The following is a 19,455-nucleotide window of genomic DNA, read 5'->3' on the forward strand; positions in this document are numbered from 1 at the left end:
CCGGAGGACGACAGCTCGGGTTTATTCTTATTATTGTTGTGATTATTTACCCTTCGCTATTCTAACGTGTACCGAGCTGACGGTCACGTGCCGGTGCCGGTCTGTCGGTAGAGCGTCTCACGTTCACCATCCAGCCCGCTGCACGAGGACGTCTGATGATGAAATAACAGCTGGGCGTGTTTACATGTAACAAACAGGTGAGTCAGTGATCAATAACAACAACATCAATAACAACAATAACCCGAAGATGTCTGCTCGTGATGTCATCAATGAATCACCAATGACGGTAATGTTTGACGTTCAGTCTGGTTCACCAATGAAACAACATATCACGTGTTGTAAAAATAAAATATTAATAATAATACAAATAAAATAATAATACATTATTAGACACTATTTTACAAGATTATAATCTAATTATTGTACTGTGCATCGTGTGTACTGTGTATTGTATGTGCTGTGCATTGTATGTACTGTGCATTGTATGTGCTGTGCATCGTATGTGCTGTGCATCGTATGTGCTGTGCATCGTATGTACTGTGTATTGTATGTGCTGTGTATTGTATGTACTGTGTATTGTATGTGCTGTGCATTGTATGTACTGTATATTGTATGTGCTGTGCATCGTATGTGCTGTGCATTGTATGTACTGTGTATTGTATGTGCTGTGTATTGTATGTACTGTGTATTGTATGTACTGTGTATTGTATGTGCTGTGCATCGTATGTGCTGTGCATCGTATGTACTGTGTATTGTATGTGCTGTGTATTGTATGTACTGTGTATTGTATGTGCTGTGCATTGTATGTACTGTGCATTGTATGTGCTGTGCATCGTATGTGCTGTGCATCGTATGTGCTGTGCATCGTATGTACTGTGTATTGTATGTACTGTGTATTGTATGTACTGTGTATTGTATGTGCTGTGCATCGTATGTGCTGTGCATCGTATGTACTGTGTATTGTATGTGCTGTGTATTGTATGTACTGTGTATTGTATGTGCTGTGCATTGTATGTACTGTGCATTGTATGTGCTGTGCATTGTATGTGCTGTGTATTGTATGTGCTGTGCATTGTATGTGCTGTGCATCGTATGTACTGTGTATTGTATGTACTGTGTATTGTATGTACTGTGTATTGTATGTGCTGTGCATCGTATGTGCTGTGCATCGTATGTACTGTGTATTGTATGTGCTGTGTATTGTATGTACTGTGTATTGTATGTGCTGTGCATTGTATGTACTGTGCATTGTATGTGCTGTGCATCGTATGTGCTGTGCATCGTATGTGCTGTGCATCGTATGTGCTGTGCATCGTATGTACTGTGTATTGTATGTGCTGTGTATTGTATGTACTGTGTATTGTATGTGCTGTGCATTGTATGTACTGTATGTACTGTGCATTGTATGTACTGTGCATTGTATGTGCTGTGCATCGTATGTGCTGTGCATTGTATGTACTGTGTATTGTATGTGCTGTGTATTGTATGTACTGTGTATTGTATGTACTGTGTATTGTATGTGCTGTGTATTGTATGTACTGTGTATTGTATGTACTGTGTATTGTATGTACTGTATGTGCTGTGCATTGTATGTACTGTGCATTGTATGTGCTGTGCATTGTATGTGCTGTGCATTGTATGTGCTGTGTATTGTATGTGCTGTGCATTGTATGTGCTGTGCATTGTATGTGCTGTGTATTGTATGTGCTGTGCATTGTATGTGCTGTGTATTGTATGTGCTGTGCATTGTATGTGCTGTGTATTGTATGTGCTGTGCATTGTATGTGCTGTGTATTGTATGTGCTGTGCATTGTATGTGCTGTGTATTGTATGTGCTGTGTATTGTATGTGCTGTGTATTGTATGTGCTGTGTATTGTATGTACTGTGTATTGTATGTGCTGTGCATTGTATGTGCTGTGTATTATATGTACTGTGTATTGTATGTACTGTGCATTGTATGTGCTGTGCATTGTATGTACTGTGTATTGTATGTGCTGTGCATTGTATGTACTGTGTATTGTATGTGCTGTGTATTGTATGTACTGTGCATTGTATGTGCTGTGCATTGTATGTACTGTGTATTGTATGTGCTGTGCATTGTATGTACTGTGTATTGTATGTGCTGTGTATTGTATGTGCTGTGCATTGTATGTGCTGTGCATTGTATGTGCTGTGCATTGTATGTGCTGTGCATTGTATGTGCTGTGTATTGTATGTGCTGTGTATTGTATGTACTGTGCATTGTATGTGCTGTGCATTGTATGTGCTGTGCATTGTATGTGCTGTGCATTGTATGTGCTGTGCATTGTATGTGCTGTGCATTGTATGTGCTGTGCATTGTATGTGCTGTGTATTGTATGTGCTGTGTATTGTATGTGCTGTGTATTGTATGTACTGTGCATTGTATGTGCTGTGTATTGTATGTGCTGTGCATTGTATGTGCTGTGCATTGTATGTGCTGTGCATTGTATGTGCGTACTGTGCATTGTATGTGCGTACTGTGCATTGTATGTGCGTACTGTGCATTGTATGTGCTGTACATTGTATGTACTGTGGACTCCAGGAAGATTAACGGTCACCGAGCCGTCAGCTGATCCAGTTATTAATATAAGAACATCTCATCTGCATATGAGATGTTCTGAGTCTGTCCTTTCATCACCAGAGAGCACAGCCTCCACGTCAGTCAGCTGATTCTGTCGTTCGATGCCGAACACGTCAGACGGTGAAGGAGCGAACCCGGCGGGTCCGGCGGGTCTGCAGCGGCCCAGCGATGGGGAGGAGGACCACGGCCTCGTGGGCTCCCTCTCCCGGGACGCCGGCGGAGCGAGAAGAGCCTCGAGCGCCGAGCTCCACCTGCCGTGGACGTGTCCGGTCACTCACTCCAGGGAGAAGTTCTACACCGTCTGCTCCGATTACGCTCTCCTCAACCAGGCCGCCTCCGTGTACCGGCCCCCGAACGCCGTCACCGGGGACGCCGTCCCCAACCGGCAGGACGAGGGGCCCTCGGGGAAGCCCAGAGCCTCGGTGGACCTCGGCCGGTCTGGAGGGGCCCACGTGGGCTCGGACGGGGACTGCGACATGGAGGAGGTCTCCTCCGGTCACGGTAAACCCGTTCTGGCCTGGGAGATCGACACCACGGACTTCAACGCTGTGCTCACCAGAAAAATCAGAACAAGTAAGAAGCATGTTGTGGATGTTTGAATGAATGAATGAATGAATTTTATTTATATCGCGCTTTTCAGACAGTAGTATCACAAAGTGCTTAACAGAGCAGACATTTAAAAGCATAAAAAACACAATGTGACCCAAGGGTCAATAAATGATCTACACAGAGTGAATGAAAAAATGAAAAGATAAAATAAAAAATAATAAAAAATGTAAAACATATTTTAAGAGCAGGTCTAGGACATGGGTTTCTACACAAACGCCAGCCTAAACAGGTGGGTTTTGAGCTGCTTCTTAAAAGTATCCACAGTATCTGCGAGGCGCAGAGTTGCAGGCAGAGCATTCCAGAGCCTCGGGGCCACTGCCTCAAAGGCTCGGTCACCACGGGGCCACTGCCTCAAAGGCTCGGTCACCTCGGGGCCACTGCCTCAAAGGCTCGGTCACCACGGGGCCACTGCCTCAAAGGCTCGGTCACCACGGGGCCACTGCCTCAAAGGCTCGGTCACCACGGCTCTTACATCGTGTGCGTGGGACAGAAGACCTCGAGCGTTTGACCTGAGAGTGCGGGCGGGTGAATAGGGGCGAAGTAGATCAGCTACATAAGTCGGAGCCTGACCGTGAAGTGCTCTGTAAGTGATGGTGAGAATGTTGAAGTGTATCCGAGATGCTACAGGAAGCCAGTGGAGAGATCGGAGTACGGGGGTGATGTGAGACCGTCGGTTTGTCCTGGTGAGTAATCTGGCGGCAGCGTTTTGGATGACCTGCAGACGGTTAAGAGCAGATGCACTGAGTGATGTGAAAAGTGAGTTGCAGTAGTCAATGCGTGAAGAGATAAATGTGTGTATGATCATCTCTAATTCAGGCGTTGATACTACAGATCTCAGTTTACTGATAGTTCTTAGATGGAAGAAACATGATCTGGACAGCTGCTTAACATGAGGGTCAAACGACATGGAGCGATCAAAGAAAATCCCAAGATTGCGCAGGTTGCAATGGGCAGCAGAGGAGAGTGGACTAATAATCTGCCTGATCATGGGGACAAACTCCTCTGGAGCAATAACTGGGACCTCCGTCTTACTGTCGTTGAGTTGTGAGCAGTTTTCTGCCGTCCAGTCTCTGATGGCATTGACAGTCCAGGAGCCTCGTTAATGTGAATGTGCTCGGGACGTTTGTATCGATGTGCTCTGTCGGCGTTGAACAGCCTCCACTGACTGAAGGAAGAACTGAATGTAAACTGTGCTTTGGTTTCACTTCTAAACTTACTTTGTTCTCTTTTTACAAAATTAACCAAAACAACGACAAAGAGGAAGAAGTTGGGTCGACAGAAAAATGACGATCAACATGAAACTGAATTTAGTTCCCGCCCTCTGAACTAAAAACACTATCCGCTTGTTTACAACATACATGTGGTGATCAACAGAGGGAACCATGAAGTGCCTCCACTGACTGATGCTGTATTTCAGGTAACGTGAAGAAAATCAGCACCAAGAAGATGAATTCTTCAGACAGACCCAGCAGGAACCTGCAGGACGTCCCTCCTCACGCCTCGCTGGAGGAGGTCAAACATAGGAAAGTGCTGGACCTCAGGAGATGGTAGTTCTGAGTTCACTTCTTCAAAACTGTTCCAGCAGCTCTGTTAACCCGAACACAAAACAACGACAAAGAAACACAAAACTACCAGAAAGAGACACAAAACAACAAAGAAACAAAATGACAAACAACCGCAAAGAAACACAAAACAACCACAAAGAGACACAAAACAACCACAAAGAGACACAAAACAACCACAAAGAGACACAAAACAACCACAGAGAGACACAAAACAACCACAGAGAGACACAAAACAACCACAGAGAGACACAAAACAACCACAAAGAGACACAAAACAACCACAGAGAGACACAAAACAACCACAAAGAGACACAAAACAACCACAGAGAGACACAAAACAACCACAGAGAGACACAAAACAACCACAGAGAGACACAAAACAACCACAAAGAGACACAAAACAACCACAGAGAGACACAAAACAACCACAGAGAGACACAAAACAACCACAGAGAGACACAAAACAACCACAAAGAGACACAAAACAACCACAGAGAGACACAAAACAACCACAGAGAGACACAAAACAACCACAAAGACACAAAACAACCACGAAGAAACAAAAAAACACAAATAAACACAAAACAACCACAAAGAGACACAAAACAACCACAAAGAGACACAAAACAACAAACAACCACCAAGAAACACAAATCTACCACAAAGAGACACAAATCTACCACAAAGAGACACAAAACTACCACAAAGAGACACAAAACTACCACAAAGAGACACAAAACAACCACAAAGACTAAACAATTGCATAGTATGTGTCTTGCACTGATGTAGGACAGGTGGTGTGTTAAACGCTTGTAATCTAGTCGTCGTGTGTTGTGTTCTCTGCTGCAGGTACTGCATCAGTCGGCCACAGTACAAGACGTCATGCGGGATCTCTTCTCTCATTTCCTGCTGGAACTTCCTGTACAGCACTCTGGGTGCAGGAAGGTGAGCAGCTGGTCCTCTGTGAGGGTTTAGTTCTGCAGACTTCGCCTGAGGGAATTACCCACAATTCATAGCAATGTGACGTTAAACAAAAAGGTAAACAAAGAGGAATAAACGTTCAGCCTGGTGTATTTACACTGAAACATTAAGGATTACAGATGGAACATAAACACAGATTATATTACAGATTTATTCCTCAAATAGTTCATTTGGTCATTGAAGCTGTTTTGACAAAAACGAGTAAATCGATTATTTGATGACCTCTCATCATCATCTCGTGAGGAAAGAACCTGGAAGACGTTAAAGTATAAAATAAATACCCACGATTGAACATGACAAGAGTCCTCCCACACTCACTGTGTTCTCAGTCTGCCCCCCATCTCTCAGGAGGAGGCTCTGCACGTTCTGGGGTTCCAGCCGCCTTTTGAAGAGATCAAGTTCGGTCCTTTCACCGGAAACGCCACCCTGATGCGGTAAACACAGCTGCTTCTTTGTTAAATGCACCCTCTTCACCGCCTGCAGCGCAGTGATCAGTGAATCTCTCTCTCAGCTGGTTCCGACAAATCAACGACAACTTCCGCGTGCGAGGCTGCTCGTACATTCTGTACAAACCACACGGGAAACACAAGACGGCCGGAGAGACAGGTGAGCGACCGCCGGCACAAAAACCCCAAACGGCTGCCACGTGGTCTCCCGAGGGGACAGGAAGTGGTTTAACCTCTCAGATGTTTGCAGCTGAAGGCGCGTTGATGAAACTGACTCAAGGTCTGACGGACGAGTCCACGGCCTACGTCTACCACTGCCAGAACCACTACTTCTGCCCCGTGGGCTTCGAGGCCACACCCCTCAAAGCTGCTAAGGCCTACAGGTAGGAGTCACGCTCCATCACTGTCACGACTGATTCATCTCGTTTTAGTGGTCCTTAAGGGACAGGGTGCAGGTTTTAGTGGCATAGCTTGTAGTTTGTGTGGCAGGTTCTCTAGAGCAGTGATTCTTAACCAGTGGGCCGCGGCCCATGATAGGGCCGCGGCCCATGATTGGGCCGCGGCCCATGATTGGGCCGCGGCCCATGATTGGGCCGCGAGCGCCACCTAGAGGGCCGCAAAAAACTTTCAGTTTTGCACCTGTGGGCCGCGAGGGCCGCGGGACCGCATAGGTTATCAATAGAAGACGCCAGAGATATCACTGTTATCCATGAGACGCTCAGTTACAATACAGCTTCCCACCACCTGGTGGCGGTAATGCGTCAGTCAGTTGTTTAACAAGCTGCAATAAGCAGAAGAAGACACTCAGCTAGCCGCTAGCCTGTAGCGAAAGTTATGGATAAGTTATTAAAAAGAAAAAATGAAAGCGACAGTGGTGCCATACCCCCCAAAAGTCTAAATGTGTGCGCAAGTACAACCCTGACTTTCTGAAGTACGGCTTTGTGAACGGAGGCAACGAGGCAGAGCCGAGGGCTCAGTGTGTGGAATGTGAGCTAATGCTATCAAACGAAGCTCTGAAGCCTTCAGAAATAAAGAGACACGTAGCGACGAAACATCCAACGCTCGTGGGAAAGTCTGTTGGGCTTCTTGTTGTGTATGCAGGTTTACATACACATGATAATAAATGTCTTTGTGATCATCACATTCTATCATCTCATTTATTTAACAAGGGTTTTGCCTGTTCAACACCGGCATCCTCGATCCCCTCCCCTTCCGTTCCTACGGCTTGTTTGCGCAAATACGTCACAAAACATGTCCGTGTTTGGTTTCCCAGCATGCCCAAAATCCTCATCTTTGCAAAGAAATCATCGGTTTTCTTTCATTTCTTATGGATTCTCCACAAAAGGAGCCCACACACACACTGTCCAAAGTCGCCATAACCGCTGCAAGTCGTATCTTGCAGCATTTCGACGGAAAAAGACACATTACAGACCCGACAACGTGCTAGCGGATGTTAGCATGGAGCTACTGCCTTCAGAAAACGCTAGTACTTATGGTACAAACCTTATCCTCCTCTTCCATAAGCCGTCAACCAACGTTTGCGTAACTGAGCTATTCTCATTCTCGATCGTGTGCTCGGTCGCAGCCATTAAGCACAGCAAGTTCGCTACTCACACACCATGTCTTCCACCATATATACATAGTTTTTGCAATTTGCAAAGGCTAAAAATAAAAGTAAAATAATATAAAATCACAATATAAAGGGAGAAACACCTTTAGTGTGTCAGAATATCATGTGGGTACCATGTGTCCATTTGGGTCTCCAAATGTCCTTTTAGAGCTCCGCCTGGATCTCTTCATGAAGAAACTCTGTAGAATGGTCATACTTTGTCCAATCTTCTTCAGATTTGAGGCAGTTGTTCACTGATAGTGTAGTTGCAGCCCTATACTGTCCTTTACCTGTACAGATACAGCCACCGGCAGTTATTTATACTGAAAGATACTTTTTTATTTTATGCGGACACAAATCTTAAATTTGTACTGATCCAAAGGCCCACTGCTCTGTTTCTGTATGACCTGCAGGTGTTCTGACACTTGTGATGCATATAGTCAGAGTGGGCCCCGGGACACTTTGTCCTTGAAAAGTTGGGCCCCGAGGTCAAAAAGGTTAAGAACCCCTGCTCTAGTTGGTGGAGAGAACTATGGTGGCTTTCAGGGCCAGAGTCATCTTTAGGGTCGTAGTAGTATTAGTAGTAGTAGTAGTAGTACTTCTATCGATACTCTGTTCTTATATAGCATTTTAAAAACTTAAATGTTCTTTCTTTAAAGGGGCCCTTTGGCCACCAATGAAACGGAGCACTGGATCCTGATCGGTGAGCCCAGCAGGAAGCACCCAGCCATCCACTGTAAAAAGTAAGTCGTGGTTCTGTTGGATCGGGTTCTGGATCTGAGCCGTTTTAACACGGAGCCTCTTCTTTCAGATGGCTCGACATCGTGACAGACCTCAACACGCAAAACCCAGAATACCTGGACATCCGTCACACAGAGAGAGGGATCCAGCGCCGCAAGACCAAGAAGGTTCAACCGACTGGTTACGCATGTTGTCCTCGGTGTTACTGATCAGTGCTGTAGAGGACCGTAGTAGATCCGTGATCCATACTGACCCCCCTCGCAGTTCTACACTCATGTGAACCTCAGATTAATGACAGTTTAACGTAAAAAAAAAACATCTCCTTCAAACTACTGGATTTATTCAAATTTATCATCAAAACTACATTTTACAGATGACATGAGCAGAGCCTGAAGGCATCATAGTGTAACTGAAGTGAACCTCTGCTGGTTAGCCGTTAGCGGTGCTGCTAATGTTACTAGCTCTCCTTCTGTTGGTTAGCCGTTAGCGGTGCTGCTAACATTACTAGCTCTCCTTCTGTTGGTTAGCCGTTAACGGTGCTGCTAACGTTACTAGCTCTCCTCCTGTTGGTTAGCCGTTAGCGGTGCTGCTAACATTACTAGCTCTCCTTCTGTTGGTTAGCCGTTAGCGGTGCTGCTAATGTTACTACCTCTCCTTCTGTTGGTTAGCCGTTAGCGGTGCTGCTAACGTTACTAGCTATCCTCCTGTTGGTTAGCTGTTAGCGGTGCTGCTAACATTACTAGCTCTCTTCCTGTTGGTTAGCCGTTAACGGTGCTGCTAATGTTACTAGCTATCCTCCTGTTGGTTAGCTGTTAGCGGTGCTGCTAACATTACTAGCTCTCTTCCTGTTGGTTAGCCGTTAACGGTGCTGCTAACGTTACTAGCTATCCTCCTGTTGGTTAGCCGTTAACGGTGCTGCTAACATTACTAGCTCTCTTCCTGTTGGTTAGCCGTTAACGGTGCTGCTAACGTTACTAGCTATCCTCCTGTTGGTTAGCTGTTAGCGGTGCTGCTAACATTACTAGCTCTCTTCCTGTTGGTTAGCCGTTAACGGTGCTGCTAACGTTACTAGCTATCCTCCTGTTGGTTAGCCGTTAACGGTGCTGCTAACGTTACTAGCTATCCTCCTGTTGGTTAGCCGTTAACGGTGCTGCTAACGTTACTAGCTCTCCTGTTACTTTAAACACTGATTGGTTGTTTACAATGAAACATGATCAGACTAGAAACACAAGTTCCACTGAATGTTGGAGGAGAACCAAAGTAAAACATGTGATCAGGACGTCATTTATGTTTTGAAATGTGGTCATGGATCTAACAGTTATATGGATCATCAGCGATCAATAATTAGTATCAGCGGCTAAAACAAGTGATCAGCGATCTAAAAGTTAGATTTGCTCCTTTGTTTCATTCGTGCTGATCCGATCAGTGAGTTTTATGATCCGCTGTTGCAGATTGTCCGAACGTGTCTCTAACAGAAGTCGTTCTCCGGCTCACAGGTGGTGGGGAACCTGCACTGCATCATGGCCTTCCAGAGGGTCAACTGGCAGAAGCTCGGCCCCTGGGCTCTGAACCTGGAGAACCTGCGCCACGACGTCCACTACCACAACCGGCTCCACCTGGGCCCGGAGAGCGCCGCCCCCGAGGAGAGGACGGCGTCTCACAGTACGGGGAGTCAGAGAGACGGCGGCCGGAGACGTCTGTCCAACACAACAGAGTACAGACAGAGGGGCCCCCCCGACAGCCCCCTCGAGGAAGACGTCACAGACTGAGACGCTGAGGTCCGGCGGCATCGTTGGTCAGGCAAAGACCAACGATGTGTCGAGCTTCGTTTGTAACTTGGCACTCGACCCCATAACTGATAAGAACACTATTTACGTGTCTGAGGATTTTATAAAGAAGAACAATCAGTTTTTTAGAAGCTTTAGAAACAGGAAGTGTTAAAAATCCACGAGTAAATATTTATCAGCCAAATCAAATCGTTTATATTCAACCTTAGTTTCTTCATAGCACATTTAATACTTCACTTCTTTCTTGACAGGGTTTGTATGAAGGTGATGAAGTAGTTCATGCGGACGCTCGTTACACAACAGAAGAGCTTTAATCCCGTCTCTCCACGGAGACAGGTCCACCGCGGGACTTTATATCACAAAGCATCGTACGGGCAACCGGACAGACCAACACTGTTGACAATGTGCAGAACAAAGGTCCCGCGGTGGACCTGCTCAGACGGTTGGTTCTACTGAAGGTAAACTTTAAATAGATAACTCCACCAGAAGCACATGTTTATCTCCACATCAACCCGATGATTCATCAGGACTCTGTCACCTGATGAATACGAGTCCATTATTCTCCGTTTGGTCTCCACCACCATCTGTCTCTTCAGCTGCAGAGTGAACGACGTTCACCAGCTGGTCTGACTGAAGCTGAGCTGCTGGTGGAGTACATGGGGTTTTAGTTGGGGACTATTTTCAGCGTCGGATTAATACACATTAGTGTTTATGGAGTATAGAACATCACCAGACCTTTACTTGGTGTCATTTTGGGGTCATGTTGTAGTTTTTTTAGTGGTTTAAATCAAACCAATACTGACTTTCAACAGAATAATTGGAGGACGGCCTCCTGTCCCTCTTTGTCTTCATCTACAGAGAGAACAGCAGCTTCACACAAAGTGAAAATCGTCGCTGAGCAGCAACAACTTATTAAAGCAGAAAGCGCGTTAAGGCACAGATTGCTGCAAATGCTTCAGTTTCAAACAAGCTAAAGTTTGTTTGTGTAAAAGAAAGTCTCAAAAACCATGACGACATTTGGCAAACACAAATATTCATTTCCCTTAACGGCACATCAAACTACGGCCTCAAACTGTTTACAAGGAAACAGTTTTATTCACTTCACGGCCTCAGATTATTATTTTTCTTCAGAAATGTGAGATTGTACGTCGTAGTTTTGCGCTGGCCAAGAAATATGACTCCAATCGGCCTGATGGTGGCGCTATAATTAAAAGGTGCACTTTGAAAAGTCATCACTCTGATTTACAGTGAGACTTGGTTCAGACGGCACTAAAATGAGTCTCATAAACCACTCAAATTTGGCTACTTCAATATATATGGAACTAAATCAAAGAACAAGTTCGAGATTATTGTTCTGGACCTCGTTGAACTTTGATTGAAGACACGTGCATGAGACCAATCGTCATGAAACTTGCAGGATTTGTCCTCCAATCGCGCACTAGGGGGTGCCACACATGCTAAAGATGAGTGGCACAACACAAATCAGACTAACCACAAAACCGGCAGGACAGGTTTCATGACGATGTTGAACCATTTGTTTAAAGACGCTTTTAAATTGACCAATAGGGGGCGACGGCGTTGCCAAAGAAGGCCGTGGTCAAGCACAAGATGTGCTCTTAGTTACATGATCGTCTGTCCAATCGCCATAGAACGTTTCAAGTTATCTTTTAATACAAATGTCAAAGAGAGTCTCGATTCCTCGCAGCGTTTAACGGTCGGTGTTGTCTTGAACTCCAATCCTGCTATTTTGTTAATTTTGCTTGATATCACATCTCGTTAAACTCACATTTTATTCAACTACTGCTGTAAATTCTGTTCTCAGACGATAACTCCTTGTGCAGGTGTGAACCCTCCAGTGAGACCGCTGCGTCCACGATCCCCGTTCTTAAAGAAGTGACTCGAAATCATTCAAAAGTGTGAAACCTCTGAAAGTGAAGACATGCACGGTTTATTTCCATCTTCATGTGCAGACACAGTTTGTACAGATGTCGTGTGATCGTTTTATTTTCCTTCCAGTCAAACTGCAGAGACTGAAGACGTGCAGCTGGTTTCTAACCGTCCTCGTAACTCTGCAATGTGAGCCGGAGCGATGCGGCAGCAACCTCCTGCAGAACGAACAACCAGAGACTCAGAACAGGAAACACAGGAGAACGGGACAAAACTCAAACCGTAAATGAAGTTACTTTAGTGTCCTGAAAGGACAAAAAGATATACATTCATATCATTTTCACCTGTAACGAAATGAAAGTGAATTATGAGATATGTCAATTAACAATATCGATTTGGTTTAATTTTGTCAGACAATTGTCCCCTCAAATGTCCCCTTCCTAGAACTGTTAAAAAATACAAAATTGTAATGTTATGGTCCACTTTCACTGAGTTAAATATTGAACAAACATCAACTAAACTCGATGTTAAATGCTGAATCTGTGATATGTAAGCAGTGATGCCTCTAGTGGACACTAAGAGAATAACATGTATTATCTCTATAATACAGCAGTGATGCCTCTAGTGGACATTAAGAGAATAACATGTATTATCTCTATAATACAGTAGTGATGCCTCTAGTGGACACTAAGAGAATAACATGTATTATCTCTATAATACAGTAGTGATGCCTCTAGTGGACACTAAGAGAATAACATGTATTATCTCTATAATACAGCAGTGATGCCTCTAGTGGACACTAAGAGAATAACATGTATTATCTCTATAATATAGCAGTGATGCCTCTAGTGGACACTAAGAGAATAACATGTATTATCTCTATAATACAGTAGTGATGCCTCTAGTGGACACTAAGAGAATAACATGTATTATCTCTATAATACAGCAGTGATGCCTCTAGTGGACACTAAGAGAATAACATGTATTATCTCTATAATACAGTAGTGATGCCTCTAGTGGACACCAGGAGAATAACATGTATTATCTCTATAATACAGTAGTGATGCCTCTAGTGGACACTAAGAGAATAACATGTATTATCTCTAATACAGTAGTGATGCCTCTAGTGGACACTAAGAGAATAACATGTATTATCTCTATAATACAGCAGTGATGCCTCTAGTGGACATTAAGAGAATAACATGTATTATCTCTATAATACAGCAGTGATGCCTCTAGTGGACACTAAGAGAATAACATGTATTATCTCTATAATACAGTAGTGATGCCTCTAGTGGACACTAAGAGAATAACATGTATTATCTCTATAATACAGTAGTGATGCCTCTAGTGGACACTAAGAGAATAACATGTATTATCTCTATAATACAGCAGTGATGCCTCTAGTGGACACTAAGAGAATAACATGTATTATCTCTATAATACAGTAGTGATGCCTCTAGTGGACACTAAGAGAATAACATGTATTATCTCTATAATACAGTAGTGATGCCTCTAGTGGACACTAAGAGAATAACATGTATTATCTCTATAATACAGCAGTGATGCCTCTAGTGGCCACTAAGAGAATAACATGTATTATCTCTATAATACAGTAGTGATGCCTCTAGTGGCCACTAAGAGAATAACATGTATTATCTCTATAATACAGTAGTGATGCCTCTAGTGGACACCAGGAGAATAACATGTATTATCTCTATAATACAGCAGTGATGCCTCTAGTGGACATTAAGAGAATAACATGTATTATCTCTATAATACAGCAGTGATGCCTCTAGTGGACACTAAGAGAATAACATGTATTATCTCTATAATACAGTAGTGATGCCTCTAGTGGACACTAAGAGAATAACATGTATTATCTCTATAATACAGTAGTGATGCCTCTAGTGGACACCAGGAGAATAACATGTATTATCTCTATAATACAGCAGTGATGCCTCTAGTGGACATTAAGAGAATAACATGTATTATCTCTATAATACAGTAGTGATGCCTCTAGTGGACACTAAGAGAATAACATGTATTATCTCTATAATACAGTAGTGATGCCTCTAGTGGACACCAGGAGAATAACATGTATTATCTCTATAATACAGTAGTGATGCCTCTAGTGGATACTAAGAGAATAACATGTATTATCTCTATAATACAGCAGTGATGCCTCTAGTGGACACTAAGAGAATAACATGTATTATCTCTATAATACAGCAGTGATGCCTCTAGTGGACACCAGGAGAATAACATGTATTATCTCTATAATACAGTAGTGATGCCTCTAGTGGACACTAAGAGAATAACATGTATTATCTCTATAATACAGTAGTGATGCCTCTAGTGGACACTAAGAGAATAACATGTATTATCTCTATAATACAGTAGTGATGCCTCTAGTGGACACCAGGAGAATAACATGTATTATCTCTATAATACAGTAGTGATGCCTCTAGTCGACACCAGGAGAATAACATGTATTATCTCTATAATACAGCAGTGATGCCTCTAGTGGACACTAAGAGAATAACATGTATTATCTCTATAATACAGCAGTGATGCCTCTAGTGGACACCAGGAGAATAACATGTATTATCTCTATAATACAGTAGTGATGCCTCTAGTGGACACCAGGAGAATAACATGTATTATCTCTATAATACAGCAGTGATGCCTCTAGTGGACATTAAGAGAATAACATGTATTATCTCTATAATACAGTAGTGATGCCTCTAGTGGACACTAAGAGAATAACATGTATTATCTCTATAATACAGCAGTGATGCCTCTAGTGGACACTAAGAGAATAACATGTGTTATCTCTATAATACAGCAGTGATGCCTCTAGTGGACACCAGGAGAATAACATGTGTTATCTCTTTAATACAGTAGTGATGCCTCTAGTGGACACCAGGAGAATAACATGTATTATCTCTATAATACAGTAGTGATGCCTCTAGTGGACACTAAGAGAATAACATGTATTATCTCTATAATACAGTAGTGATGCCTCTAGTGGACACTAAGAGAATAACATGTGTTATCTCTATAATACAGTAGTGATGCCTCTAGTGGACACTAAGAGAATAACATGTATTATCTCTATAATACAGCAGTGATGCCTCTAGTGGACACCAGGAGAATAACATGTATTATCTCTATAATACAGCAGTGATGCCTCTAGTGGACACCAGGAGAATAACATGTATTATCTCTATAATACAGCAGTGATGCCTCTAGTGGACACTAAGAGAATAACATGTATTATCTCTATAATACAGCAGTGATGCCTCTAGTGGACACCAGGAGAATAACATGTATTATCTCTATAATACAGCAGTGATGCCTCTAGTGGACACCAGGAGAATAACATGTATTATCTCTATAATACAGTAGTGATGCCTCTAGTGGACACTAAGAGAATAACATGTATTATCTCTATAATACAGCAGTGATGCCTCTAGTGGACACTAAGAGAATAACATGTATTATCTCTATAATACAGCAGTGATGCCTCTAGTGGACACCAGGAGAATAACATGTATTATCTCTATAATACAGTAGTGATGCCTCTAGTGGACACTAAGAGAATAACATGTATTATCTCTATAATACAGCAGTGATGCCTCTAGTGGACACTAAGAGAATAACATGTATTATCTCTATAATACAGCAGTGATGCCTCTAGTGGACACTAAGAGAATAACATGTATTATCTCTATAATACAGCAGTGATGCCTCTAGTGGACATTGAGAATAACATGTATTATCTCTATAATACAGCAGTGATGCCTCTAGTGGACATTGAGAATAACATGTATTATCTCTATAATACAGCAGTGATGCCTCTAGTGGACACTAAGAGAATAACATGTATTATCTCTATAATACAGCAGTGATGCCTCTAGTGGACACTAAGAGAATAACATGTATTATCTCTATAATACAGTAGTGATGCCTCTAGTGGACATTAAGAGAATAACATGTATTATCTCTATAATACAGTAGTGATGCCTCTAGTGGACACTAAGAGAATAACATGTATTATCTCTATAATACAGCAGTGATGCCTCTAGTGGACACTAAGAGAATAACATGTATTATCTCTATAATACAGCAGTGATGCCTCTAGTGGACACTAAGAGAATAACATGTATTATCTCTATAATACAGTAGTGATGCCTCTAGTGGACACTAAGAGAATAACATGTATTATCTCTATAATACAGCAGTGATGCCTCTAGTGGACACTAAGAGAATAACATGTATTATCTCTATAATACAGCAGTGATGCCTCTAGTGGACACCAGGAGAATAACATGTATTATCTCTATAATACAGTAGTGATGCCTCTAGTGGACACTAAGAGAATAACATGTATTATCTCTATAATACAGCAGTGATGCCTCTAGTGGACACTAAGAGAATAACATGTATTATCTCTATAATACAGCAGTGATGCCTCTAGTGGACACTAAGAGAATAACATGTATTATCTCTATAATACAGCAGTGATGCCTCTAGTGGACATTGAGAATAACATGTATTATCTCTATAATACAGCAGTGATGCCTCTAGTGGACATTGAGAATAACATGTATTATCTCTATAATACAGCAGTGATGCCTCTAGTGGACACTAAGAGAATAACATGTATTATCTCTATAATACAGCAGTGATGCCTCTAGTGGACACTAAGAGAATAACATGTATTATCTCTATAATACAGTAGTGATGCCTCTAGTGGACATTAAGAGAATAACATGTATTATCTCTATAATACAGTAGTGATGCCTCTAGTGGACACTAAGAGAATAACATGTATTATCTCTATAATACAGTAGTGATGCCTCTAGTGGACATTAAGAGAATAACATGTATTATCTCTATAATACAGTAGTGATGCCTCTAGTGGACATTAAGAGAATAACATGTATTATCTCTATAATACAGCAGTGATGCCTCTAGTGGACACTAAGAGAATAACATGTATTATCTCTATAATACAGTAGTGATGCCTCTAGTGGACACTAAGAGAATAACATGTATTATCTCTATAATACAGCAGTGATGTCTCTGGTGGACACCAGGAGTTAACCTGAGGGTTAAAGTGGAGAGAAAACTGTCCTTACCGATTAAACCAGCACCTTGCTTCATCCATGTGGGACTTAGTTCAAGTATCGATGCTGCAGTTTTCTCAGACGTTAACCACCTTTATTCGTAAAAGACAACACGAAACGGTCAACAGTGGTGGACAAAGTACTCACATTCTTTAGTAAAAGTAAAAATACTCCTTTATAAGTAAAAGTGCTGCATTCAAAAGCACAAATCATGAGCAAAATGTACTTACACTATGAAAGGTAAAAGTAAAAGTGTTAACATCATTTTGTACCGTTTTATTATTGTATCATTGTTATTAATGCATTATTTTATTACTTATATACTGTGGGCTGTAAAAATGATTCATATAAACTCGTAGATATGTTTTGTCCTGATCTGCAGAGTAACCGATGACCGAGTTAAATACAGTCCTCATGTTCTGAGACGTAAAACCTTGTGATTGACAGACCGTTTATAAGAAGTGGCCATCTTGTTGTTTTTTGCAACCAGTGAACAGGAAGTGACCATATGTGGACTGAGGAGTGACGTAGAGACGCCGTATACGTCTCTGGTGTCGACCTGTCAATCAGCGTGTAGCCCCGCCCTAAAGCATCCCCTGCTTTATGGTCTGTGTGACTCTAAATGGACCATAATGTACTAAATGAACATCATGCTGTATTGAAGAAGACTTGAAACTAGAGATTGAGACATAAACTCATGTTTACAATGTTTACTGAGGTAATAAATCAAGAGAGAAGTAGAGTCATTTTCTATAGACTTCTATACAACCAGAGGAGTCGCCCCCTGGTGGACACGAGAGAGAATGCAGCTTTAACACATGAAGAACCGGAGAACTTTAAAGAACCGGAGGGTGCCGCCTGCCAGAGCCGTATGTCACTCCTCCTCAGTCCAAATATGGTCTCTTCCTGTTCACTGGTTGCAAAACAAACTAGATGGTGACGGCCAAAACGCTGAACTCAAAGCTTGAAAACGTCCACAAACCAGTGAGACGTCACAACGACCACGTCCTCTTCCCACGTCCAGTATGTGGTCTTTACTTCATTAATAAGCCATCTTACTATGACAGTAATAAGTTCCTAAAATGAGTCCATCACTCTTTAACACGGAGGCTCAGCGTGTTAATAGAATGTCCTAAAGTCTACATAACCGGCCCTTTGATGGTTTTCTGTGATATTCTTTGAGGATGAATCTGTGTCGTCAGTATTGAAACTCACCCCTGCTCAGAGACCCAGTCCTCTCCACTGTTGGGGTAAACCACCCAGCTGAGGTCCGGGCTCAGCAGGGACCCGGCAGAGTCCAGCAGCGGCTCCACCAGCGCCGGTGAGCAACAGTTGACTCCGACAGCGAGCAGCTGAGTGCATCTGTTAGCGAGCCGCACGGCGTCGGTGAACGGGCTGCCGTCTGAGACACGCCTCCCGTCCTGACGGCGTGTGTGTGGACAGAACGTGGATTTATTTTAGAGAAACACCGGACTACAGAGAAGAAACAGGTCCACGCCGGTCCACGGTCTGTTACCTTACAGGAGAAGGACAGCCAGGCTTTAGAGTCGGGGAACTCTCTGAGCAGCTCCAGCAGAGCCGTCGCCTCTTTGATGCTCGGGATCGTCTCAAAAGCAACGAGATCGGCTCCAGATGCAGCGAGGACCTCAATCTGAGGCCGATGCCAGACTTTAAGATCCTTAAAGGGGGACAGACACAGAGACCAGAGACCATCACTGAACCCTCGAGTCTCTCGAGACGGTATCTTTAGGGTTTTATTGATTTTATCGACTTTGCTCATCTGTTCGGGTCATCAATACTCCTATTGTTGAACTCACTTCAACACTCATCTCCTCTGCATAAGCTCCGGTGTACTCGGACCCGTCGAGAAGAAAAGCTCCGTACGGTCCGATGGAGGCCGCCACCAACGGACGTCTCCGTCCTCCAGAGACAAATGCAGCAAAACACAGAGACATGACGTCACAAACAGAGACATGACGTCACAAACAGAGACATGACGTCACAAACGGAGACATGACGTCACAAACGGAGACATGACGTCACAAACGGAGACATGACGTCACAAACGGAGACATGACGTCACAAACGGAGA

At 43.0% G+C, this 19,455-nt stretch overlaps 2 protein-coding genes across 3 annotated transcripts in view; one reads left to right on the forward strand and one right to left on the reverse strand.

Annotated features, from left to right (window-relative positions):
- Positions 1–22: 22 nt before the first annotated feature.
- LOC306776660 (basic immunoglobulin-like variable motif-containing protein) lies at positions 23–10,738 on the forward strand. The gene is made up of 10 exons (XM_079267438.1): positions 23–197; positions 2,664–3,176; positions 4,630–4,759; positions 5,627–5,722; positions 6,088–6,192; positions 6,270–6,364; positions 6,455–6,587; positions 8,473–8,556; positions 8,625–8,721; positions 10,051–10,738. Exons 2-10 carry the CDS (start codon positions 2,705–2,707, stop codon positions 10,321–10,323), a joined length of 1,485 nt encoding a protein of 494 aa, XP_079123564.1. The 5' UTR covers positions 23–197; positions 2,664–2,704; the 3' UTR covers positions 10,324–10,738.
- Positions 10,739–12,146: 1,408 nt separating this feature from the next.
- Positions 12,147–19,455, reverse strand: part of LOC306776662 (homocysteine S-methyltransferase) — a 9,660-nt gene continuing 2,351 nt past the window's right edge. Inside the window, exons 4-8 of one of the 2 annotated variants that reach the window (XM_079267440.1) lie at positions 19,181–19,284; positions 18,880–19,041; positions 18,579–18,784; positions 17,376–17,455; positions 12,147–12,446 (exon numbers count right to left, since the gene is read on the reverse strand). In XM_079267440.1, coding sequence (XP_079123566.1) covers positions 12,358–12,446; positions 17,376–17,455; positions 18,579–18,784; positions 18,880–19,041; positions 19,181–19,284 — 641 coding nt within the window. In that variant the 3' untranslated portion in view covers positions 12,147–12,357. The remainder of the gene's footprint in view (positions 12,447–17,375; positions 17,456–18,578; positions 18,785–18,879; positions 19,042–19,180; positions 19,285–19,455) is intronic. The other variant, XM_079267441.1, reaches the window with a different exon arrangement.

Source organism: Melanostigma gelatinosum, assembly GCF_949748355.1.
Source record: "Melanostigma gelatinosum genome assembly, chromosome: 4".
Taxonomy (NCBI): domain Eukaryota; kingdom Metazoa; phylum Chordata; class Actinopteri; order Perciformes; family Zoarcidae; genus Melanostigma; species Melanostigma gelatinosum.